Source organism: Myotis nattereri, assembly GCF_964212035.1.
Source record: "Myotis nattereri genome assembly, chromosome: 1".
NCBI classification, from domain to species: Eukaryota; Metazoa; Chordata; class Mammalia; order Chiroptera; family Vespertilionidae; genus Myotis; species Myotis nattereri.
In genome coordinates this window covers 72,907,408-72,935,332 of record NC_138075.1, presented here as the reverse complement: position 1 = coordinate 72,935,332, position 27,925 = coordinate 72,907,408, and the positions used below count along the sequence as shown (strand labels likewise).

The window sequence follows — 27,925 nt, the reverse complement described above, 5'->3', positions numbered from 1 at the left end:
AAGCGGGTCCCTGGGTTCCAAACACATTCTTCTTCAAACATATTCTTTGTATAGTGGTGATTCTTATTTCACCTTACTAGTCAGGATCAACCATCCTGGCTAACCAGCAACCTCACTTGCCTACTGAAGAAGAGGCATGAAGAACTAAGAATGCCCACGTGGCAGTCTCAGACTCCAACTCAAAGAACCATTGTTCAATCTCCTGATGCAAGCATCCCTTTCTCAAATATTAAGACTTTGACACCAGAAAAGCCAGAATAATGGGCATTCAATTCATACTAAATTTTACTTATTTCTTGAACTAGAACTATAAATATTTGCAATAAGCTCACTTAAAAGTAATAATCTGGTTTGCCAGATTTGAATATTTCATTTACTTCACATAAAAAACAAAACCAACATCTAAACTTAAAACCTTTAAAGGAAAGTTAGAAAAACTTGAGAATCCTTACCTCAAGCTGAGTAAAGATTTTCTTAATATGCCTAAAACATCCTTCAGCAATTTCCATGTCTTCTTCATAAGACCGACCTTTAAAAATGGGTTGAGGAGCATTTGCAAAGTACTCATGAAAAGGGAAGAAAGTGGAAACTTCCGTGACATCTGGCGATGTGTTACCTTTATTTTTCACTTTGCTGATATATTCTTCCCAGCGAGACATTACCTATTAAAAAAAAAGGACTTGAGGTTAAATTTGCCAGCTAATTATGTTTTAAATGATAAAAGAGAAATTTCATAAAAATAAGGTCTGCTAGGTAAAGGGTAAGAAAGGCAATCTTTAACCCAAAATAACTATTTCTTACTAAAGTCACTGATGGACTAGACTGCCCTTCTTTTACCAAAGTAACTTTATCTTTAAGATTATAGAAAAAAAGGTTCTTTAATAAAAAATGTACAAAGGGGAAAAACTTCAGGGTCATCTCAAGAGACTTTACCTCAAACATTTCAGATTCTCCATTTATGCAAAAGGCTTAATGAAATTCCTTATGTTTTTTAATCTCGGTTTCTCTCCATACGTTAAGTTCAGTTTTAGCAGTTTTTAAATCAATTTGGCATTTAACTCTTCTCCCAGACCTTTATAATTTTTCCAATTCTCTTTAGTACATTTATAAAGAACTCTGGTTAAGCTGAATACACATTTGAAAGCTCATTCTATGACTTTTGTGATAAGAGGTCAATTATGCCCTGGCATAATGTTAACTATGCCTCTACCTCAAAGTTCCTACTTAATTCATCTCAATCTCTGTGCTTCTCCCAGGTCTTTTCCCATTACACTCCCAGTTTTTCTCAAAGTATGGTCCTTAGGCAGAATATCTGAGAAGCTAAATAACAATGTACATCCCTAGATGCCACCCTATATTGAAAGAGACTCTCTGGGGACAGAGCTTGAGAATTTCCTCTCAAACAACTTTCCTCATGTGATTCTTACATGTTGAAAATTTTTAAAAAATTAAATTAAAAAAGACGTAGTTTTGACTGATATAGCCTAGTGATTTTTATTTTGTGCCAAATATGCATTTAAGTATGATCTGTACTCCATTCTTAAAACTTCCAAACAGTCTGAGTCTAATGCAGACTACTTTGCAGTAGGATGCATATCTCTCCTGTTTCATAAGAAAACATGAAATATGTTCATTTTAAATGGGCTCATGTGGTTTGTGTATCCACTTATACTGAGCACAAACCCATTCTTTCATATACATCTTAAAATTTCATTGTTACAATTTATACCTAAAATATACAAATAGCATTAGTATAAAGAGAACAAAGTTACATAAAGTCTTCATTATTTGATTAAGCTTTATTCCATTTAAAATTACTAGAAAACCAACTGGCTATTGAAGTTCATTTGTATTCATTTTATTTGCCTTTGTTTCTCATTGGGTTCATACCCCAAGAACTAACCTCACAAAAGCAAAAGAGCACACATCTAAATTGAAGTCAAAATAATTTTTAACTTAAACTCCTGTGTATTTAATAAAATTAATTCTAAAACATAACTTATTTCTGAAAATTTAAAAGGAGATTGTTTTTCTTTATTACTTAATTAATAGTCATAGTAAAAGTAAGTTACAAAACTGCACTTTGTTACCATTAGGTAGCTGGGATATTTAGTTATTTATACTAATGAAAAAAAGAAGAGAATAACTAGAAACTTTTTCAATAGCGAAAAGGAAGAAAGAAAAAATTTTAAAGTACCAACATTGGCCTTTCATTGAAAGCATCATCAAACAAAGTTTGCAAAGAAAATTGAAGATTATAGAGAAAACAAACATTTAACATTCACAATATTGCTATGGCAATAGCATGTATTTCAAAATACTCCCTGAAAAAAAACACACAAAAGCTTTCAAAAAAGATCTCAAAAACCCATTTCAGTTTCTAACTGAAGACCATACGAGTGAAGTATGATTTAAAAACTCTTAACTTCCTACCTGATATAAGAAGAAATAGCCTGCAGTTTCACAGGTATATGAAGCATCCCCTGGGACCCCTAGGCTTTTCTGCAATCGTTTGACTTCTTCTAAAAGTTCTATTCTTCGAGCCAGGACATAATTAACTCTTCCATACCTAGAAATTACAATTAAGCAAAAAGGCAAAATTGTGTAATGAAGAGATCTGAAAGGAAACTGTCAGCAAAATATTCAAGAAAAATCATATCAGAAGCTATAAATGGCCAAATTAAATAACACAACAAAACAGAAAACATAGTTTATATTTTACTATAAGTAGTAGTTCTTAGATCATTTTACACCAAAGTTACTTAAAGTGCACCCTATGGATCAGAGCATACCTACAAATGTGTTAGTAGTCTGTGAGGAAGAAAAATCAGACATCACTAAATACACCATTTAAGTTCAGCTATCAATTTTTTTTTTCCCATAACAAGTTCTTCACAAAGAAGCAAACAGTACAGTGCATTCTGGTGCCAGTTCATCTCAGCAGACCAAGAACATACAGTTTACCCACTGACTGCTTTGAATAGCACTGTTTTATACCATCACAAATACAGCTTTGTTCTAAAGGCTTTGAAATGTAATGCATTTTTCTTTCTGTCATCCCAGCATGTGGTTTGGCACCTGAACCTAGTAGGTTCACAAGTATTTGCTGAATGAGTAAGAAACCTAAAATTTGGACAGTATATCTAAAATCTGAGGAGATATATAGTTAAGAAAAAAAAGTAGCGGCACCAGAATTGCATTCCAAAGGCTATATACATACTCTTTCCACTATAACAAAATGCCCCCTATGACCTTTTACTAATAAAGATCAAAACAGCTTTTAAACACTGAAGTTCTCATGTTTAAAGATTTGACAAAGGAAGAAATCATGTTCCTGGCTACTCCAGAGTTCAGTTTACCTCTGAGGCAGCAAGCAATGATCAAGAATACAAAAGGGATAAGACACAGTCTATATTTTTAAGAATTTTCCAACTTAGAAGGATATAAACATCATAGCAGGTAATTTTTTTTTTCTATGTGCTTATCTATAGTTTAAAATGTTTCCTACAATGCACACGTTGGTAATGAGAAAAAAAATGAGAATGCTTATAAAGAGTTTGTAATAAAATGCCAAATCTTGTACTATAATGTTAAATTTAAAAAGCAATATATAATAGAATCCTATGTGATATTTGTTTAATTACTCTGTAAATCTAAAACTATTATTTAAAACTATTAATTTAGCCCTATCCGGCTTGGCTCAGTAGATAGAGTGTCAGCCTGTGGACTGAAGGGTTCCAGGTTCGATTCCGACCAAGGGCACATGCCTGGGTTGCGGGCTCGACCCCTAGTAGGGGGTGTGCAGGAGGCAGCCGATCAATGATTCTCTCTCATCATTGATATTTCTATCTCTCTCTCCTCCCTTCCTCTCTGAATCAATAAAGAAATATACATTTAAAAAAATAATAATAAAAAAACCCTATTAATTTAGAAAGGCAATTGTAAAATTATAATTAATAGTAAGATTATAGCTGATTATTGAAAAAAAGACTATCAAACACTTGTTTTGGATTAGTAAAATTATGGATGATCACTCCATCTGTACTGTCTCATTAAATTTAACATTTTTCTTTATGAAAAATGATATCACTTTTATTATGAAACAATATTCACTATTTTTCTTTTTAGTTACAACAAGGAATAGAAATGAAAGAATATTCCCAATTGATCAAGCACACACTTAAAGAGACCTGGGGCTTGGTTTGTGTATCAGAAAGCAAAAGTATTTTTCTGTCTAGAAACTCAGTAGTACCTAAAACCATTTTTTAAAGTCCTACTTCTGCTCTGTTATAACATTATTTAAAAATTATAAATTCCACTGCAATACAATTATAAGTATAATATTTAGCATTCCATCAGTATCTGTATGTTTGCTGAGTTTGGGGGTATTCGATTTTAGACTCTAGCCCTCTAGTAAGTTAGGTTTAATATGAGGAAATACTCATGGGAAGAATTCAGAGAAATATCATTGGCTGATCCAAAATTAATAATTAAAACCCCAAATAACTTAATGTGTGTTGTTCTTTGCTCTCTGATTTATCCTCTCCCCCCCCCCCCCCCGACTTTTTAGAAGCTAATAAATGTTTGGTAAGCTCTGTAAAGCAAGAACTCAAAGTAGATGCAAAATAATAATTTAACACTCTTTTAGCTTTTTTGATGTCTATGACCATAGTCTAAGGTCATGTTCATACTCAAAGACTGTATTAAATATGTGCAGCTGTTAATTATGCCTTCTGTCTAAAACTATGCTTTAAAAACGGATTTGAATACAAATGAATGAGGTATTATAAAGCAACTTTGAAGAAAAAAGAACCCCAAAATACTAACAGCAGAAGTTTGAGTGATAAAATTTTAGTCACTCTACAATATGCAATATTAAACATAAAGCCTAGCTAAACTGGCATTAAGAGCCTGTAATAATATTTACAACTCCAAAGCTTACAATGCCATTAATCTTCTGTTGCATTTCATTAAATGAATCAACTTCCTAATTGATGCCTTAGACATACACAAAGGAGAATGTTAAAGATTCTTTGTATACCATTTCAAAACTCATCCCCATTTGCTCACCTGCTGAAATCTTTCTCTGTCTCCAGCTCTTCTTCTCCATGACCAAGACGCAGGAGGTGGCGCTCGTCAATGTCTAAAGCCATGATTTTCTCAAACAACTGGTTCAGGGCCTAGAGAATAAAACCAGAAGGATGATGATGAGTTTTAAAGAATCAGACTCCCTTAAAAGTAACAACCAACGTTTAGAAGGACAGAAGAGAAGAAGCATTGCTCAGTCAGATATGAATCAAATCAAAACAAAAAAGGAAACATCTTGTATTTGTCCATTTACAATTATTGAATTCTGATATTTCTGCCTAAGTATACTAGGCCAAATAAATAACTGGAAACCATAAAAACCATCTAATCACTAAATCTCTGCTTCTAATTTATGAAAAGAAAAAGGTTTGGGCTCAGTTTCTATTTCTCCCAAGTAATAACAATTACTAAAATGATGAATAACCACACCAGGCTTTATTTCACTCAACAAAATTTCCATGGATTGCAGAGAACTGGGAAGTCTTTTTGGTTGGAGAAGGACTCTCAGGAGTTGAGTGTGTAGGTAGAATGCACCGAGAGGACCACAGTGTGAAACGTAAAGTGCATCATTCAAATCTTGGGCTGAAAGTCTAAAGATCTCTATGCACAATGAGCACTCATTTATAGCCAACTCTTCTGATGAAAGCCATCCAGAAGCCACTCCTTTCTACCTACTAAATGTTCTTATTTAGGGTCCCCTCAAATCCTAGTATTTATTATCTACACATATGCAGTTATAAGGTTTTTCAGAATGGGGAAGGTTCATAGTATGGGAAGATACACTAATAAAAACATCATTTAAAAATTAGCCCTCACTCAAATATCTCTCCTAATTTATCATCAGTATAACCCTGCCTGCCCTTCAAATGAGCATCCAATCTCATCAATATCCAGGTTATATAATATAAATATCCTTTGCTATCAAAATTCTACCAATTAGAGTTCAGAAATTAAAGAGATAAACATAATTTTAGAAAAATCCCCAACTATCCAAAATCTTAATATTTTTTAGCCAAAAGTTGGAGGCCCAAGTGATCAGACCACATCACATTACTCACTATTCAAACCTTCGCTATCGAAACTCAGGAACAACATAGATTTAGATGACAAAAATACTCCCACTGAAATCTCAGAAAAATCTGCAAGATTTCATTGTGAATTAGAGTAATGTTAGAGAATTGCTTGAGTTATATATGCACATAGAGATCTGGCAAACAAAATAGTTGTGAAAAAATCAACAATTTGATAGACATCAATAAGGATGATTTGATGATCTAAGGATCAAAAATGGCCCTAAGGAAACAGTAAGTCTTTGACTATTTTTGTAAAATAATCCTCTCTATAATTGTGCTATTCAAATCAAGCATTAATAAAGGACACCATAGAAAGTCATTATCAAGTTATGACAAGATTTATTTAAAAACTAGAGGCCTGGTGCATGAAATTTGTGCACACGGGGGAGGCGGGGGGGTGCCTCAGCCTGGCCTGCACCCTTCTGCAATCCGGGACTGCTGGCTCCTAACCGCTTACCTGCCTGCCTGCCTGATCTCCCTAGCCCAGCCTTGGGCAGACTATGGTCCACGGGCAGGATCCGGCCCGTTTGAAATGAAAAAAACTGTTGAAAAAAAAGACCGTACCCTTTTATGTAATGATGTTTACTTTGAATTTATATTAGTTCACACAAACACTCCATCCATTCTTTTGTTCTGGCCCTCCGGTCCAGTTTAAGAACCCATTGTGGCCCTCGAGTCAAAAAGTTTGCCCACCCCTGCCCTAGCCCCTCTGATTGCCCCTAACTTCTCTGCCTGCCTGCCTGGTCACCCCTAACCACTTGCCTGCCTACCTGATCACCCCTAACCACTGGTCTGCCTGCCTGATGGCCCCTAACTGCTTGCTTGGGAGTAGGGCCAGCCCAGCAAAGGGCTGTCTGCCTACCTGATCGCCCCTAACCACTGACCGGCCTGCCTGATCACCCCTAACTTCTTGCTGGGGGCAGGGCCAGACCTGCGAGGGGCCGTCTGCCTACCTGATTGCCCCCAACCGCTGGTCTGCCTACCTGATCACCCCTAACCACTCTGCCTGCCTGCCTGATCGCCCCCTAACCACCTCTGCTTCAGCCCCAGCCACCGTGGCTTTGTCCAGAAGGGTGTCTGGAAGGATGTCTGGTCTAATTAGCATATTACCCTTTTATTAGTATAGATCAGTGATGGCGAACCTTTTGAGCTCTGTGTGTCAGCATTTTGAAAAACCCTAACTTAACTCTGGTGCTGTGTCACATATAAAAAATTTTTGATATTTGCAACCATAGTAAAACAAAGATTTGTATTTTTGATATTTATTTTATATATTTAAATGCCATTTAACAAAGAAAAATCAACCAGAAAAATGAGTTCGCATGTCACCTCTGACACGCGTGTCATAGGTTTGCCATCACTGGTATAGATACATGAATCGCCCAGCCAGTGTAGCTCAGTGATTGAGCATCAACCCATGCACCAAGAGGTCACTGGTTTGATTCCCAGTCTGGGCACATGCCTGTGTTGCAGGCTCAATCCCCAATAGGCAGCTGATTGATATTGATGTTTCTATCTCTCCCTCTCCCTCTCTCTCTAAAATCAATACAAAAATATTTTTTTAAATGCACGTATTATTCTTTATTCACTCTAAGAATTTGCAAATAGAAAAATTATCACAGACTAAATTTTATTAAATAGAAGAAAAATAAGTCTACACGTGTTTTTTTTTTTAAAATCAAGGTAAAATCTCAATCAACCCTCTTCACGGCACAATTTTAGTACATCCTGCCACCATTACTATAAACTTCAAAGATATAAAAACATGATATGAATGAACACAATAGTATTGTTTTTTAAAACCTGGTAATTAAAAGTTGATGAAAAACAGAGTAAATGACATGAGCATTCTAAAAACCCCGTACTTCTTTGTAGACAAACTCTTTGCAGAACTGGTCAACTCAAGTCACCATTATTAATATGTATTCAGAGAAAATAAGTACCTTCGGAGGTTAAGACTACCATGCAAGTTTCATAACATGCTGAACGTTCTGAAAGCTGCCTTTCACATTCTACATGAGAATTAACAAATGTTACTTGTTTTCCTTCCTTTCTATGAGTGACAGCTATCACATCACACAGGTAGACATAAAAATAATTTTTCAACCATTATTTACAAGACAGGAATTTGGGTTTTTTTTTGTTTTAGCTGTTTATAAAGCCTAATGTATTGAACCTGCAATCTAAAATAGTCCTTCCATGTAATACATTCATATGTATATTTCATAAAGATTTAAAATTCAATCCAGTAATACAGATTAGATTCAGTCTTTTAGGAATATTTGTTCTACTAGCAGAAAAAATGCTACTAATGCTTCAAAGTAAAAGCTCTAGCTCAGCACATAAGATGGGGGGGGAGCAATTTAACTTCATTTAATCCAAATATTTGACTACGTATCTAAATATTCTGCTTAGCTTTTCCACAATCTGACACCCCCTCAATTAGAAATAAAAGGTTGTTTTTATATTTTTCTTCAATACAGTCTTTCCTGGTACTCTGTTTACTTATGATCAGGTTATCACACAAGCAGAAATCTCCATTGTGCTTCCATGCATTCCTGCTCCGTCTTTACCTCCCCAAGGTCCACTCTATACATTTATGTGTACATGTGTGTGTGCACTCCTGTTCTCTCCCTTCCTTCCCACCCCCCCTCTCCCCACTTCCTCTCTCTCTTACCTGATTGGAATGAGTAACAATCAGAGTTCTCTGCTCCGGGAAATTGTGGTATATATTGGATATGATCTGAACCGCCACATCTGTTTTTCCTGTACCCGGTGGGCCCACAACCTAAAAAAGAGATAAACACATAGCAAACTACTAAATGGAATTCTAAAACTGAAAGAGAAAATGTTTAAAAATCCACTGAATGAGTTTAATAGCTTAACGGACAGGATAGAGTCTATGAATTTCCAGACGGATCAATAGAAGTCACCTAATCTAAACAACAAACAGGAAAGAAGGGGTAAAACAAGTCATAGCCAGAGCCTCATGAATCTGTAATATTAAAAGGTCTAGCATTCATATCACTGAAGTCCTAGAGAAAGAGGAAAACTATACAGTATAGAAAATGTGTTTAAAGAAATAACGGCTGAAAATTTCCCAATTTGGCAAGACATAAAAATCCACAGTATCAAGCTCTGCAAACCCCTAACAGAATAATCCCAAAGAAATCTATGCCCTGACACACTATAATTTGATATTTGAAAACTAAAGACAAATTATTAAAAGCAACTAGAAAAAAAACAATACATTACATAGAAAAAGCATGTTTCAAATAGCTATGTATTTCTTATCAGAAACACTGGAAGTCAGAAGGATGTAGAATAACATTTTTAAAGTGCTGAAAGCAAAGACCTATCAAAGTAGAATTCTATATCCAGTGAAAATATCTTTAGAGTTACGGTGAATTAGAGACATTCTCACATGAAGAAACCAATGATAATTCTTTGCTAGCAGGCCCGCTCTTAAATAAAGGATTGAGTAGATTGTGAAGAGTTAAGTATGTATATTGTAATTCTCTAGAGCAGCCATTAAGAAAAATTATACAAGGTATAACAAATGAACAAAATAAATCAATAAAAACAGGGAACTAAAACTACACAAATATCTCTTAAGAATGCAGGAAAGGAAAAGCAGCAACACAAAACAAAGGGAACAAACATAAATAAAATGGCAGACCTAAATCCAGACACATCAGTAAATACATTACCTGGGGTCTAAACACACCAATTAAAAGACAGAGACTGACAGAATTCATAAAACAACATGCCCCAATTATATACTATCTACAAGAAACTCACTTCCAATACAATAGGTAGTTTAGAAGTAAAATGATGGGAAAAGATATATCACATAAACACTATTCAAAGGAAAGCTGCAGTGGCTACATTAATATCAAAGTAGACTTTTGAGAAAAGAAAATTACCAGTGATGAAGAGAGACATTACTTTACCAAGAAGACATAACAATGTGTGTATACATATCATAAAGCTGTAAAATTTGTAAAGCAAAAACTGACAGAACTGAAAAGGAGGAACAGAATTACAGTAGGAGACTTCAATTCTCCTCTCTCAGTAATCAACTGAATATAAGCAAGGATTGAGAAGTAATGAACAATACTATCAACTGAATTCATCTGATTGGCATACACAGGACACTCTTCCACCCCCAAACCACAGAATACACATTCTTTTCAAGCTCATATGGAATATCCTCCAAGATAGATCACATCCTGGGTCACAAAACAAACCTTAACAAAATAAAAAAACAAAAAACTGTAATCATATTAAGTATGTTCTCTGACCACAATGGATTTAGATTGGAAATCAGTAACTGGATAAGAGAAAATCTCCAAAAACTTGGAAATTAAACACATGTCTAAATCAGTTATTAGCAGACCTTTCTGTTAAGGGCTAGCAAGTTAACCTTTTTAGGCTTTGTGGCCGAGATTGTCTCTGCTGTAAGCATTTAACCTCTGCTGATGTAACACAAGAGTGGCCACAGGCAACACATAAACAAATGGGCATAGCGATGGTCTAATAAAACTTTATTTATGAACACTGAAATGAGTAGCAAGATCTCCATATGCGTAAGATGTCACAAGCACTTAGAAACACTTAATTCAGTTTGGCTTTTGTGCTTCAAATAGAACACACTACAAAAATCTGATGCTCACTTCTAGTCTGAGTCCATGTAAAAACATGTGTAACAATAATGCTCTTACCATAGTTAGCCCAGGCTGCATTCCAGCACGGATGGCCTCTATCTGTGTATGGGTGAACTGAATTGTATTACTGCAAATTAGAGTAGATAAAAAGTTGGTTGAAAACACAGATGAATGACATTCAGTAAAAATTTAGACAACAGTGACCAGAGTTATAAACATCTACTCTGCATCTGTTCCTGTTCTCCCAGTCTCTTCTCCCCCTCAGGCTGGCCCTTTGTGTATGTGTGGTAAAACTACATAATAAGAAATCTGCCCTCTTCACAACATTTAAGTGCAGTGCAGCACTGTTAACTACGAGCCCAATGTGGTACAGCAGGTCTCTAGAACTTACATCTTACATGACTGAACAATCTCTTCAGAATGACTCTCTGCACCCCTGCCCTTCCACAGATCAATTAAAACTGAATGAAACTTGTGGACGGAGAAGACTACAGTTATTTTTCAATATATTTAGCCCATTTCAAACCTCATCTGAAGTGCCCAAGTTCTAGTTCTCAATCTAATACCAAATGTCCGGCCACTGTATTAATTATGGCACACATGCAACGAGCAGCTGTTAAAAGTAACACATAGTCATAAAGTAAGAACCCTGTGCTCAAGTTAAGGTAGCCCTCTAACGTTCATTTCTCATAGTACCTGAAAATGTTTCTTTCTGAAATATGACTACAGAATGGCCAAAAATGTCTGAACTATTCAGCCAATTGATAGACTAGAAGGAAAGGGTATAGCAACAGAATTTCCTGGGATTTTTAAAGAATCAGAAAATAATAAAAAATATTACAAATCCATTTGAAATAGCAAGCTATTATTAATTATTACAATTTTCCCAGATAGTAAAATTACCGCTTGGGTTGGTTGTAAGGGTAAGGACCCCGATTAGGAATAACATGAGGTTCAACAATTAAGGTCTTGGCCTCTTCAGTGTCTTCATCTTCCCCATCCACGTCTTTCCTTTTCTTCCCTTTTCCACTTCTTACTGGAAAAGTTATCCTATAAGACCAAACTTCTGTTTAGTTTTACAATTAACAATGTTTATAATTGTGCATACATTGTGTGAAGAATAATCAGATCAGTAAGAAACATTTATGATCTAAAGGCTCTCACTATCTGTACATAAATTTTGAAGAAAAGCAGAATTAAAAGCACTAAAATGTGTTAAAGGTGCTCAGATCAGAAAAAGCCATCCAATTAAGGAAAATAAAAAAAGAAACATATACTTAAGCCACATGTGAAGTGCTACCCACGCTGTCCTTGGTTTAATTAGAAAAGGCTTCCTGGCATCTAAGATGAGTTTCGAAGAATTCAGACACGTAAACACGGGAGGGAAGACTCTCCAGGAAGAAAGAAGCACCAGCAGCTTTGCTGGAGTGCGGGACACAATTTAAGGCTAGAGAGAAAGGCTGGAGCCTTGTTACGGCACCTTTGGAATACCAAGGCTTTAAGGCAGAAGTTCTTAGCTCGGGGTCAGGGATATCCTAGGACAGTGGTCGCCAAACTGCGGCTCGCGAGCCACATGCGGCTCTTTGGCCCCTGAGTGTAGCACTTCCACAAAATACCACGTGCGGGTGCGCATGTACAGTGAGATTGAAACTTTGTGGCCCATGCGCAGAAGTCGGTATTTTGTGGAAGAGCCACACTCAAGGGGCCGAAGAGCTGCATGTGGCTCACGAGCCGCAGTTTGCCGACCACTGCCCTAGGAGGCAACTCCCCACAGGTACCTGGGGAAGTGAATGAAAAAACTAAAGTTAAAATAAAACATTAATTCTGTGTGCACTTTTTCCAGTCTTTCTTCCCATTCTGAAAGGACAGATAATACCCACCCCCATGTGCTAAGAAACAAAGAGGCTAAGAGGGTGATAGGCAACAGGAAAATTCAGTTTCTCAGTTAGGGAGCGGGAGGACTCTAGCAGTAAAGCATGTAATAGGTACAGTGAGGAGACAAAGGCAGGAAAGACACCGCCACCAAAGACTGAAGTGTTTAAGGCCTAGAGAGGCTGTGGACAGGAGTGACACATAACAGTATCCTGAAGGCAGAACCAATAAGGCGTAGCAGGAATTAGAGTAAAAAATTTTCAAAAATAATGCCAAGATTTCAAGGCAGAGTAACTAGAAGAATGATTTTGCCATTAATAGGATTTGGAAAGTATAAGAGGAAGACTACATTTAGGTGTTATAAGGATTCATGTTTTTAATACGTAGGGTTATCTATACTAATAAAAGGGTAATATGCTAAATAGACCAGGAGACCTTCTGGACGTCCCTCCAGACAAAGCCATGATGGCGGGGCCGTGGCAGAGGCGGTTAGGGGTGATCAGGCCAGGAGGGGAGGGCAGTTGGGGGTGATCAGGCTGGTGGCAGGGGGGTGGCAGTTGGGCTTGAGCAGGCCGGCAGTGGGGGGCACTTGGGGGCAAGCAGGCCGGCAGTGGGGGGCTGCTGGGGTGAGAAGGCCAGCGGGAGGGGGAGCTGGGGACAAGCAGGCTGGCAGTGGGGGCAGTTGGGGATGAGCAGGCTGGCATGCAGAGTGGTTAGGGGCGATCAGGCAGGACGGCAGGTGAGCAGTTAGGAGCCAGTGGTCCCGGATTGTGAGAGGGATACCAGATTGGAGAGGGTGCAGGCTGGGCTGAGGGACACACCTGCCCGTGCCGCACCACCGCCACCGCAACCCCCCTGTGCATGAATTTTGTGCACCAGGACACTAGTTACATTTATATTTAACAACTAAAATTGTACGTTGTAATTTCCAGCTGAGGAAGCAGGCGCTTTCTTATCACCCAAGGTACACAAAGTGCTTTGTCACTACCTGTGTGATGGAACTCTAGGAACAGCGGTCGGTGCTTCAGGTACTTTGTCCTATTTCTACTCAAATTTTATAACCAAAACTCCTTTAACATTAAATATAACTATATTGCAAATATTTAAAACTTGTGAAAGCAAGCAAAGTTAAAAATAAGAGAATTTAAAAAACAAAACAAAAAACAAAAGAAAGTTAAAAATCACATTTCTATGTAGTATGCCAGACTTTCCTATCTAATAAAGAGGGACTATGTTAATTGACTGCCATGCCCTCACAAAGACCGTGGAGCCCAGTCCACTCAGGCCCGCCTCATCCAGCCTCAGTCCTCCAGGCCCCTCAGCCCCACAGGGGAAGGCAGTTGGGGGCAATCGGGTCAGCAGTTGGGGATGAACATGCCAGCAGGGGAGCAGTTAGACGTCAATCAGGCTGGCAGGGGAGGGGTTAGGGGGCTATCAGGCTGGCAGGCAGAGTGGTTAGGGGCAATCAGGCAGGTGAGTGGTTAGGACCCAGCAGTCCTGGATTGTGAAAGGGATGTCCAACTGCCGGTTTAGGCCCGATCCCTCCAATCAGCCCCTGCAGGATCGGGCCTAAACTGGCAGTCAGACATCCCCCAAGGGGTCCCAGATTAGAGAGGGTGCAGGCTGGGCTGAGGGATTTTCGTGCACCGGGCCTCTAGTACATAATATGCACACATATTTCTTCAGTGGAATGCTATAAATATATTTGTGTAGTACTCTTCAGACAAGCATTTACTGATCCCTGATAAGACACAAAGCTACTCTGACTGTGGTCTCAAAATAACTACTACACAAATAATTAGAACTGGTCAAATAAAATAAATTCACCCCAGTGAGTATATGATGAAGGTACAGATTGCCCAAACAAGATCCAGACTCAATGCTCAAAACTTACTTTAGCTACAGTCCTAATGGCCCAACTAGACTGACCACAGAAAGTCTGAAGGAGGACAGCTCAGACTTTACCTGAAAGGGGGTATCTGTAGAGGTGGGTCATCCACAGTTACTTTAACATTATGACCAGGGAAGCTGGTTTTCAAATGCTCAATGGAGAGAAATGTGTCGTTGAAATCCAGGGTGGCAATCTGATTGGGCATTTTTGAATAATGTGCACTGCTTGGATCCCCGTAACCTAAAATGATGTCATGCAGCCAGGCAGGTACCACACAGTCAGTGTTCATCAGGTTCCGAATAGTCTCCAGCACAGCCTGCCAGTAAAGAACAGAAAAAGACCATATCAAGAAGACATCCCAAACATGTGCACTTGAGTGGAATGCAGAGCTGGCTGCACTAATCCAGAATTCCCGACTGTTTCAGGGCAAGAAGCTATTTTTTGCTGACAGGTGCTTGGCTAGACTGAATCAACAGCTATATTTTAAGCTGATGCCATACACCGAGTTAAACAAAAGACCAAACTTAGCAAGAACAGTTTATCCGTAAGGAGTTAATTTAGACAGAATGTCATAAATGAATTAGACTTGACTTCTGTTGGGTAAGATGAAAATCCATCTGGGTCTACCCAACAGCAAGAAAACAATATTAAACAAACCCTCAAAGAACATGCTTCCTCTAAGAAACTTCTGGAGTTTTCTCCCCTTTATAATCCTTAGTTCCTCAATGCTAAGAACACACACAACCAGAAGCATGTTAATGTATGCCTCAACTGTGAAACACATATTAAAATTGGCATTGTTTGAAATAAGAAATGAAGAATAAAGTGAGAGTGATCAAAAAAATCAAATAAAATTTCAGGATGAAAGAATCAAGACTACAATAAAAGTTCATTACAGTAGTTAATATATACATTGTCAAAAGTAATTACTGAAAGCCAAGGCAAATTCTCAGTCTTTCCAATAATTATTTCAAAAAAGTGATCTGTTCCACATATGTAAATCAAAAGGCTAGGGTATTAATGTCAAAGACTAAAATAACTAAACCAGCCATTCTTACATTATAAATGCTATACAACCCAACAGGATAACAAAATAACAGGCTAGTGCATATAAATCACGTTTTTACCACATTGCTTTGTTTTATTTTCTTGCACTTATCCTAATTGATATTCTGCTATTCATGTTCTTGGTTACATATTTACCATTGGTCAGCACCACTAGAATATAATTCCATGAGAGCAAGGATGCAGAACAGTTTAAGGATGGGATGAATGGACAAATAAATGAGTATGTTCACTTGATGAATAAGATTGAGTAGTCTCTAAGGTAATTATGATTCTAGTAGGGAGATAAAATATGTCATTAACAATGATACAAAGCATCAGAATGTGGCAAAGAGTAAAGAATACTACAAAATATACTGGGAGCAAAATTTGAGGTAGGTGAGAGATGGATGGAGGGGAGACTTTTGACATTAGAAAAGGTTTCAAGGAGGAAAAGTGGCATTTCAATTTAGCTCAAGTAAAGGATTTGTGAAAAAGCTTTGATTTATGTCATCATTAACATAGTCACAGAGATGTTTTGAAAAGCAGAGTGAAATGACCAGTGGAAGGGTATGAAGAACAGGTGACAGATGACAGACTAAGAGGAGAACGGGGGTAGAGACAAAGGAGGCTGTTTTGTGCAACTATTCAGGCAAGAAGTATCCAGATTACGACAGGCTGTACAAACAGGAAAAGAGTGAAGGAAATAAACGAGGGATGCTTCCCAGGTATAAAATAAAATACCAAAGATGCCAAAAGAGCATTTTCCCTAAACATAGGCAAGTTAATCATCCCTCCTTTCTCTTGGATCAGAACCTGAATGCCTCTTTGAACTTCCAGGACACTTCTACCTGTACCCTCGTTATGACTTTTGGCACCTTCTAAGCTTTCATGGTAGCTATCTGTTTATATTTCTAACTTCACTTATTAGTAGTCTAAGCTCCCCAAAGGTATAAACAGTGTCTCAGTCATCTCTATTAGCTCTATGTAACTTAGCACAATACCAGACACAGTAGGCATTAAGAAAAAAAAGATCAAAGGAATAAATATAAGAAACTTTCATTTTAGTAAACTGACTGAAATCCAATCATTATTGAGAGAAACAAAACAGATACAGACAAAACAGAGACCTGCCCTCATAAACCTGCATTCTAATGTCAGAGAAATAACAATATAAAGTCATTCTAAGGTCAGTTAAATAACATATAATTATCAGGTATAATAAAGGCAGTAGGGGAAAATAAACATAATTGGATAAAGAATGATGAGAAAGGAAGAAGTTACTTTAGATAAAGTTGCCAGAGAGGGTTTCTCTTAAGAGGTGACATTTAAACAGAGTTGCCCATATATAGTCAGAGAACAAGCCATGCAAATGCCTGGGGATGACTGCCCAGGTACAGGAAACACTGTGCAAAGGCTTGGATTACTAAAGAACAGCAAAAGGTCAGTATGATTGGCATGGAGTGAATAAAGGAAAAGTGTTAGAAAAAGACGTTGGAGAGGTAGCCAGAAAACAGAGGGAAGGGGCCTCTCTGACTATGAGGACAACTTTCTACTGTAATAAAAACCATGAAACATTGAACAGGGGTACCAGGTATAACCAGCATTCAGCTGCTAGGTGGAGAGTGGTCTAAGCCTTAAACTTTAAGGAAACCTTTGGAGCGGCAGTGGCCAAATGGTGGTCCGTGAGGTCCAAAAGGTTGGCAACCGCTGGTCTAAGGGGAATAGCAGTCACAAATGGAAGCAGGGATGTGAGAGATGAGGTGTCCTGGACATGGCATCGGTGGAGGGGGTAAGTCAATCCGACTGATTGATGAACTACAGGTGGAGTGTGAGACCAAAGAAATGAAAGGTATTTCCATTATTTTGTCTTCAACAACAGGGTAAGATGGGGAATAAATTCCTTTGTAGGTGAGGCTTTCTTTTTTAATAACAACTAGTAAAAAAAATAATCAAGTGATAATGTATAAGAAGCACTGTGCTTGGTGGAGAAAGTAAAGGCACTTGTGCAAAAGCTGGTATCACCAAATGCAGAACCGCTTAATGTTTAAGTTTTATAATATAGTTTCAAAGAATAATTTTTAAAACCTTCCTTTACTAAAACTCTTCTACACACAAAGTTATTATGAAAATAAAACTCTCTAGTCCCCAAATCTTTTTCCACTAACAAGTAAAGTATAAGTACATTATATCATAGAGTAATTCAAAGCCCTAAGATTCCATAGGTGTTACTTTTGATTCATAAAAGAAGTCCCAGTAAACAAATAAACAAGCAGTTTTCTTCACCTCATACTGAGGCACAAACTGAATGTGATATACAAAAAGCAAGGAAGGAGGCTGACCTTTAAAATAACACATGAATTAATATTTTAAGTTTCTAAATTGATCAAAAGACAAAAGAGATTTAGCAAATAAATTTCCTTAAGTTTCTATATTTAATCTAAGAGAACCGCTTAGAATAAAAAAAGCAGTGATGATAATTTTCTTAACAAATCATTTAAACCTACTATCTATTATTTGTCTTAAAGTTTTTCAGATTATGCAGCATTTTTGGTTTTAAAGCCCCCAAATTACCTTAAAGTTATTTTCTTTTGGTTTTCTTCTCATTATTATATTGAAAGTTTCATACACATCTTCTGCTCCATTTTGTATGGTATTGGTCATATCTTGTTGATACTGGTTTGGATCCAAAAACACTCTAAATGTCCTTGACTCTCCTCGAAGATTGGGTCTGGGTTCGGGTCCTAAACATTTTGAAAAAGTTTGTTCAATGAAATATATACTATTAAATATCTACTTTCCAAATATAAAAATAAGTTAGCAGTATTCCTTTTCTAGAAATGAGTAAACTGTCCAGACTTTACTCCAGCCATCTCCCCGAGTAGAATGCTTTCTACTCATCCATTTCAAATTTCAAAAAGCTGAAAATAGTTTCTCCTTTCTCAAACTTATTACTATTTCTTCCCAGAGTAGTCATGTAATGTTTATGAGGCAATGCCAGGAATTGCAATTATTTGAATATGACCTCAACTAAAATCGGAGCCTTGGAAGTCAAAGAACTTGACTTTTGTCAGCCACTCAGAGCTCAGCTCCTACTACTGCCTTACATATTGTAAGTGCCTGGTGAACACTCTTTTCTTCCTTCCATATTCCATATATAATATCACTAGTATGAAAGAAAGTTTCATATTCTAATGGCTGAAAGCTCAGAGGCTTTTTCTTTCTGTCTTAGACCTCCAACTCTGGTCCCATCATATGGCCTTACGTTTATTCCAACTACCCTCCATTCCCTTCTATTTTTCTTTTATTCTAGTGAGAGAAGCCACCTAAGTATCAGCACTTTAGCAATGGTGCAATCTTGAAATCACAGGTAATAAAAGCGAATTGAAGTTCTATGAGAAGTTTAGTAACTAAATTATAAAATAAGCACCGGGCATGGACGCAGTTATAATTTAATAGTAAGTATTACCAAAAAAGTCAGGACAATGTAAGAATTTCAAAAAAACAATCAGTGATAAGATAAGAACTCAAAGAGCTGACTAGCCTTGTAAGGCAACATTTCTAAATGGGGTAATGCTGGCATCCCAGGCAGGACAGTTCCTTCTACATGATAGTTCTGTTCACATGCTTAGCATCCCTGGTCCCCAACCAGAAAATACCAATAACTCACCAACCCCTACTCCTACACTAGTCATCTGACAACATAAACACTACCACACATTTCAAATTGCAGGGTATCAAATCAGTAAAACTTAAGAAGAAGAAATTAGACAAATATATCATTGAATAACTAACTATAAGAGGTTTTATAAAAAGCAACATTGTAAATTAATGTAAAAGGAAGTTTTAAATAAAGATGATTTCAAAAGATCCTGTCCTTTCCAGTATCTAACAGTTTAGAAACCATATTATTTATTTCTAAAACTGGGTGGTAGGTACTCTACCCATACTTTATAGATAATCCTATGTCAATTTAGTATATAAAACTACTAGTAAGAGTATCACCTAATACACAAAAAGGAAAAAAAGGCAAAGGAATCTATCATTATGTACACACACTCTTTCAAAAGCATAGATCACCATACCGTCTTCAATGACACGTCCTTTATCATCCAGCATGCCCTGGATTTCACAGCCTCGGACATAAACCAGGCCAACCTGCTCAATAAAAGGTCTCCTCCGGTCAAACTTGGTACCATATGGTTTCGTGGGACGCACCGTAATTAAAAAGCATACATCATGCTTACGAAGGCCTGGTAAAACATTAAGACATTTTCACTTATCAGAATGTCATTGTTTTTAGTCTTTTGTTAGCAATTTCTTAAGCTCTTATCTTTAGAATAGAAATATAAAAATACATTTAAAATATGAGAGGTGGTCAAAAATTATATTTGTACTGTAATACAATTATGGGCTTTTCTATAACCTCTAATACTCAATGTTTGATAGTAGTAATTAAATGAAAGTTCCCATATATTAAAATTTGAACCTTTTTACTATGAAGATATTACTAAATAAGCCCTCCACGTCTGTCTACAGCTCCAAAACTGGATGTTTACCTTCATTCTTACTCTTAACATTCTTAATAAGTAACCAGAAATATGGTTAGCATATAATCCATCTCTGTCATATTTAGCAGGTTCATAACATCAGTCATTCCAACCACAGTCTAAGTGTATTTCGCCAAAAAGGGTCAATTCAAAAATAATTCATCAAGGCACAATAGCATTGTTTACAGACACCATCTTGAAAAGATAGCTGAATATATATAGTTTCAATTGGCAAATACGGGAGATTTTTGTAAGTGAATGTGCCAAAGTCCATGGCTTTTCAGTTATCTGACCAAATTATAATTCAATTGGTTTCCCTACTCTATTAAAACTAGGCAATGGAAGACAAGAGACATAAAATTAGATCACACAGCACATAATATCATCCCACTTAATCTTTATTTCTTTTCTGATTTGATTTTGTTAGCCAGTATATGACATAAATGAAAATTTAAGCAGTCTGTTTGCTCATAACCTTGGTAACAAGATACACAATTAAATCAAACCAGCAATGTGTATGTCTAACAGTGCTGGGACCATCCTGGTTTGTTTCAATATAGAGTGGGATTCAAGTGTGTTAGAAATAATAACTCTTAATTCATAATAATGACTTTATTTCTCAACAAATTCTCTGCAAATTAGCAGGAGAAGCAATGAGAACTAAAGGAACTGTTCTGTGATTTGTGACTTCTGATCTGCACGACTCATTAAAAGGTCCAAGTCTTTGAGACAAAGAAGTGGCCCTGAGAGGTAATTCTGTCTCTACCAATGTCGCTTTTTGGTATCAAGGAAGGATGAGTGCCCATTCCCTCCTAAGGCAGATAATTTTACTGTGGGACATTACAGATCTACATCAAAAATACCTATATTACACTGAGCTCAACTACCTCTCTCCTTTCAACCATCTGCATTCATTCCATCTGTGAATGTGCCTTTTGAGCAGAATCCGGCATTTCAATTTCCTTAATTTTGTTTCCTTAATTTTAAATGAGGGATGGAGAAGGGCCTGAATTCACACATTCTTACAGGAACAAGAAGAATGTTTTATAGTATCTACCTTAAATTCTTCAAAACTATTCTGTTTTCACAGGGATAATATTCATTACTAGAACCTCTCTCTAATTTTTTTGCCTCAATTTTCTACTAGGTTACTCTTTGTGATCAATACTGGGTGTGAATTTTGGCTCTGGCCTCCAGAAAACACTTTTCTCCCTACCATTCCTTAAAATATGAGTTGCTCCCCTCATAATACCCTATTGTTCTCTAGCCTACCCATCAAACTTCACCCATTCTATTTCTTATTCTACCAGAGGCCTATGTGTAAAAGAAAAGAAGAGCTCTCCTTCACCCCCTCAAAAAATGACCGATGTCCTGATAGCAGTCTGCAAAGTAATGGAGGAAAGGGGATTGGATAAAACATTATTTTTTCCCCTTAATACCACAATGCAGGCTTGTCATCTGTCATCTGTAAGTTTCTGTAAAGGATCTTTGTTTTTAAGTTTATTTCCAATATTACATTGAGGGGTAGCCAATAAGTTATGGCAGTTTATTACCTATCATAAAACAGTGCTTATTTTAATACCTCCTTAACTCTAAAGGGCAATAAATAGAAGGCCATCTCCAACAACTTAACGTCTTCCTCAATATTTAGAAATGATAAAGGTACACATTTTTCTAGATGTGTAAGGCATCAGATTACAACTCTTTGGAAGGAAACTGAAGTTGCAAAATCTGTCACAAATGATACCCACTACAGTGGCCATTTGTCAAACAGTTGGCCAGCTTCTTCTCTGGATTCCTTCAGAATTAATGTGATAAATATATCATACAGTCCCTGTGGTTATAAACAGCTATGTCGACAGCAATGGTTTTTGAAAAGTAAACCATTAAGGGACTATCCCTTTCCTTCTGGCATGCCAAGAAGGTGAAAGGAGATAAAATGTACCAGCTACTATGTCTAACAACAAGGCAGCAAGAGCTCTCACAGACAGCTGGGAGAAAAAGAGAAGTGCCGATTAAAACTCAGCTCATGCGACATTTCAGGCACAGATGTTAGCACTGTTTTAATCCTATCTTACGTAGTAACTCTCAACATATTTATCCCTAAATAAAATTGACTGTGGAACTCCCATCCCTCAAATCCTGCCTGGCAAAAAATAAAAAAATAACTCATTTAATATCTCTGAATTCTTATTTATTTACTGTTGCGTACATAGAATTTCACTGACTAATTATCTGACTTCTCCCCTTTGATGAAAATAAACTATTATTATTTCTTTCTGAATTGTTTTGTAGATCCCCCTAAAATTCCTTTTGAGTTTGTCTAGTTTTGATTTTGTATCTTTATTTTCCATAAATGGTATGCATCCCTATTCTCTTCACTTTTTATCTTTTAAAATATCTATTTTCTTGCTCTGCCTGTGTTCCCCCTTTCTTTAGTGAACACTAATATTTTTAATTTTTATGTTGATCTTACAAATTCATAAACATTACCTTACTAAATTTAAGATTTAAAACACTTTCAGCTCTGCTAACTGCAATTTTAAAAACACTTTGATATGAATACTATTGTATGCTTTTATTAAAGTATTAAGGTATTTAATCATTCTAATATGATTCTTGGTATTTTTTACTAATGATAATTACAAAGACAACTGCCATTCTTTAAATCAAATTTTAAGGATTAAACTTCATGAGTTTAGAAGGGTAACATTTAATAAAAGTGCTTTGCTAATTCTCTAAGTGAAAGTCTATAATAATAAAAGCATAATATGCAAATCGACCTAACGGCTGAACAGCAGAACAACCGTCTGGACAACCACACTATGACATCCACTGGCGCCAGGCCAGCCAAGGCGGGTGTGATGCAATTGGTCGGGGGCTTAGCCATCGCCCCATGTTCGCCCTACAGAGGGAGACCCAGGTTACTGGCCAGCAGGGCAATTGATCAATCAGGGGGCTCCACAATCGTCCCAAAGAGGAGGCCCAGGCCACCGACCAGTGGGCTGCAGCAGGTGGGTGGGGCCTCCATCTGCAGGACGGAATCAATTGCACAATCGTCCCAAAGAGGGAGGTCCAGGCTACTGACCAGGGGGCTACAGTGGGTGGGCCGGGCCTGCCTCTGCAAGGCACAATTGATTGCATGATCACCCTGTAAGGGAGGCCCAGGCCATTGGCCGGCGGGGCGACTGATCAAACGGGGGACTCCACAATTACCCCAAAGAGGGAGGCCCAGGCCACTGACCAGTGGGCTATGGCAGATGGGCAGGGCCTCCCTCTGTGGGGCGTGATCAATTGCCCCAAAGAGAGGCCCAGGCTACCCTGCGGTGGCACTGTGGTGGGTGGGTGGGGCCTCCCTCTGCGGGGGCGATCCATTGTGGAGCCCCAGCCAGGTGGGCAGGGCCTACTTTGGGGCGATTGATGACAGGGCTCCCGGACTGTGAGAGGGCACAAGTCAGGCTGAGGGACACCCCCACAGTGCACCAATTTCGTGCACTGGGCCTCTAGTATAATAAACTAAAAAGGTAAAAGGTAACCACTTTTTGAAATGCAAGATTACCTTCCCATTCATCTTTGATGTGATCTCTGACATTGAGATTGATGGTGACATCTGCACGAACTCGGGTTGGCCAGTTTTCACCTATGTTGGGTTTGGCAACCTCAACCACAGTGAAAGCCACAATGGGTTGAGCCATTCGTGCCCAGCCACCAAATACTACACCGCCATATTCAGACTGCCTGAAAAGCAAAGAAGTGCATGATTACTCAAACAAAATATAACTTTTGGACAAGTAAAACCAGTAAGAATACATGTTTAGCTATTGTTTAAGCCCTAACATAAGTAACTCTTATTTCTACACTTGAAAAAAAAATAAGTATGCATGCATATAAGCATAACCAATGGACATAAGACACTGGGGGATAGGGGAGGCTAGGGGACTGTCTAGGGCGGGGGGATAAAATGGACACATATGTAATACCCTTTGTAATACTTTAAGCAATAAATAAAAAAAAATAAAATAAAATAAAAAAATAAAAAAAAAAGTCTCAATATATCGGGAGTATACAAGGTAGGATGAAAGAGGCAAACATGGTCCAGAATACAGAGGAACATCCCCACACCCCCCCAGGTAAGAAGGTAACTTTATGTACATAATAGTTGAACTATTTTGTCAAAGAATGAGACAGTCCAGCACATTTAGTTTTATTTTATATTCTTATCCTTTTTTCTTCTTCATAAAATAGTCTCAACTATTTAATTTTACCTTATGTACCCTAAGCATTTCTATAAGCTGTTTCAAAAACATTATAGAACAAGTTAGGATTTAAAAAATTAAAAACAAGCAAACAAATAATAATATCTATGCAAATGACTTCTTTAGGGTATAATAGTTAAATCATTTAAAAGATGCTACTATGGACTGGGGGGACAAATAATCAAGCTAGTTGTAATAGCTAGAGCCACTAACATCCAAACACTCATTCTTTCTTCTTATATTACTCTAAGTAGTGCTTTAATTTTTACATTAAATAGTATATTTGGGAAATCTGTAATATAAAAACTGCAGCAATACTCCAAAATTTAAAAGTACTGCCAAAAAAGCCATGATTACAAAGAAACTACATCCTAAGTAAAGGCTTTGTATCATAACAAAAATTATAAAACTTCATGACATCAAAGAGTAAAACTAATTAAAAATAAAAATTTTCCAATCCAATGACTTGGTTCATACTGGGACAAAAAGGCACTACACCTTGTGCCTAAACCCTTTGTAATAACTTTCTATCACTGTCCCCATTTTTTCAACTTTACTATAGTACAGTTTAGTAGCATTAAATTCATTCACTATAAATGTACAATTCAGTAATTTTATTAATTTACTAGAGGCCCCCAGTGCACGAAAATTGTGCACAGGGGAGATAGGCCACGGGGGGTCCTTCAGCCCAGCCTGCACCCTATCACAATCCAGGACCGCTTTGGGGATGTCTGACTGCCGGTTTAGGCCAGATCCCAATTGGGCCTAAACCGGCAGTCAGACATCCCTCTCGCAATCTGGGACCGCTGGCTCCTAATCGTTTCTGCCTGCCTGTCTGATTGCCCCTAACCACTCGCCTGCCTGTCTGATCGCCCCTAACCACTTGCCTGCCTGCCTGATCACCCCTAACTGCTTGTCTGCCTGCCTGATCGCCCCTAACTGCCTCTGCCTCAGCCCCCACAGCTTCGTCTGGAAGGCTGTTTGGCTGCCAGGTTTAATTAGCATATTATGCTTTTATTATTATAGATAGAGTTGTGCATCCATCCCCCCAAATCCAATTTTAGAACATTTCCATCATATTAAAAAATATTCCTCTCGTCCAGTTGCAGTCAATTCTTATTCCCACCTCTAAGCAAGCACTCATTAATTTTCCCTAATTCCTCCCCCCTTATAAAATCTACCTGCAACACAAAGCATTAAAAAGTGCAGGTTTCGGCCTCTCATAAACACATCCTCTCTTATCCTGAGCGGTGGTTTCATCAGTCTGAAAACATGATCACTAGAATTATGTGATGGGGAAAAGTGGTGTGGCTACTTTTCTACCTTCAGGAGACACGGAACATGCTCCTTTTTAGATCTCACTGTTTTTTAAGTTTTCAATCATGGGCAATTAGGAATGAAAATTTAGAAAAATTTATTATCACAAGATAATTATAAAAAGTGACATTTTCTTTTCCCTAGCAGAAAATGTAACTTTTAAAAAAGTTCCTTTATTAATAAACAAGAATTATAAGTGTTATTGCTTTATTTGGCATTTAAATAAAACATGAGTGAGCTGTATTTGATAAACTGCTAGTTATTAAGTCCCTACTTGGCAAAATGGCCAAAATTAATTCCAGAATCTGTGCATATAAATGCAAGGTAACCATAAATTCTAAGGAAGCTTTCTGATCAAGCACTCCCGGGGTTCAAACAATGGGCAGCAATTTCAGCAAAGCTGTGGGCAGGGATCATCAGCCAGTGGGTATACAAACTTCACAGTGCTAGCCTGCCTCCTGACTCAACTGATTATTAAGACAAAAATACTTTATGTTGTGTTTTATAGTCTGACCCAGAATAACTATTCACATAATAACTAATAAAAAATAGAATTGTGTATGAAATAAAATATGAAGGGGAAAAAATAGATCATAATCACAGTGTCCATGCAGTTCTCTGTAATTAGTGAGGGGAGAAGTCTAGAAGATACCTGAAATCAGTTCACACTCAAAATATGTTAAGCTTTTCATATAGAATACAGTATAATTGTATAAGTATGCGTGGGGTAACTATAATGTAACAAAAATTCATTTTAGAGAGTTATTTTACTTGTTTATAGTCACTTGTGATATGTAATTCATTTCCATCAATGTTATACTCAGATGGAATAGTGACCGAGGGCATTTACCTGAAGTCAGTCAAGTCTAAAAGGAAAACGAACCTTCGCAGGGATACAGCAGAGCTGCCTGGAGGCGGAATGAAAGTCTCTTCTTAGCTGAAGGACTGAGCTGGCAGGTGGGAGGCTGAGCTCAAGCAAGAGTTTCTCAAACAACAAGACTGACTCACTGGCCCTAAGAGTAAACGCTGATGACTTAGTCTCTTCCAGAAAATCAATGGATGGAGGCCCAGGGAAGACTCCCCATGTTCCACTCTGTGTGACGTTTGGCCACGCCCTCACCTCCTGACAGGTTCCCTCAACAGGCTGACTGACACTAGTGGTGACAGGACTAAACTATCCTGCCCTTGCACAGGCCTGCTGCCAGCCCACACTCTTTCCTCTTTTACTAGTGCCCTACCTACTCCTCTTGACATTTCTCTTTCCCTGCCGCCACCACCCCAAGGATAATGACCGCTCTTCCCTTATCCCCAGTCCCATCCCAAATACCCAGGTTTTATATTTTAGCACTTTCGATATACATTCACATTAAAGTATTTCTCAAAGAGTATCTCCTGCCCTAACCAGTTTGGCTCAATGGATAAAGCATCGGCCTGCGGACTGAAGGGTCCCGGGTTTGATTCCCGTCAAGGGCATGTACCTTGGTTGCGGGCACATCCCCAGTAGGGGGTGTGCAGGAGGCAGCTGATCGATGTTTCTCTCTCATTGATATTTCTAACTCTCTATCCCTCTCCCTTCCTCTCTGTAAAAAATCAATAAAAATATATTTTTTAAAAAAGAGTATCTCCTGTTTTGGAGAGCACCTTTGTGCCAGGTATATTATTTCTGAACACATCATGAGCTTTCTGACAGAAGTGTGTCCGTCACTGTTTGCATCGCTGCATTGCAAGTGGAACCAATTTACTTACCAAGGCTTCATTCTGCTGACACTGTCCTCAATGTCCTGCCTAATTTCATAAGTTGATTCTAAGCGGAAGAGATTAAAGTTCCTTAGGAGGTAATCATGAAGAGTCAAAAACTGCAAATTTAGCTTGGGAAGAGCAAGGCAACCTGAAAAGGAAAATAACAACCATAATTGAATTTTTTTTTTAATCAGACATCTGCTCTCTCTATAAAAAAGGCATAACAAATTTGGTAAGAATCTAATTTTATATCTAAAATATAGCATATTTAATAAGGTCTTATTTCTACTACCACACATAAGTGAAACCAAGTTAATAAATGCTATATATTAAGAATTGAAAATAAAAGATGAATTTCAACCCTAGCTGGTTTGGGTCAGTGGATAGAGCAGTGATGGCGAACCTATGACACGCGTGTCAGAGGTGA

General features: G+C 37.7%; 1 protein-coding gene across 1 annotated transcript in view; it reads right to left on the bottom strand.

Moving 5' to 3' along the window:
* AQR (aquarius intron-binding spliceosomal factor) overlaps positions 1-27,925 on the bottom strand; it is a 95,857-nt gene that overhangs the window by 22,250 nt on the left and 45,682 nt on the right. Inside the window, exons 16-26 of the mRNA XM_081107938.1 lie at positions 27,505-27,646; positions 23,745-23,923; positions 19,721-19,888; positions 18,210-18,379; positions 14,666-14,907; positions 11,732-11,878; positions 10,886-10,955; positions 8,839-8,949; positions 5,071-5,180; positions 2,434-2,569; positions 453-662 (exon numbers count right to left, since the gene is read on the bottom strand). Coding sequence (XP_080964064.1) covers positions 453-662; positions 2,434-2,569; positions 5,071-5,180; positions 8,839-8,949; positions 10,886-10,955; positions 11,732-11,878; positions 14,666-14,907; positions 18,210-18,379; positions 19,721-19,888; positions 23,745-23,923; positions 27,505-27,646 — 1,685 coding nt within the window. The remainder of the gene's footprint in view (positions 1-452; positions 663-2,433; positions 2,570-5,070; positions 5,181-8,838; positions 8,950-10,885; positions 10,956-11,731; positions 11,879-14,665; positions 14,908-18,209; positions 18,380-19,720; positions 19,889-23,744; positions 23,924-27,504; positions 27,647-27,925) is intronic.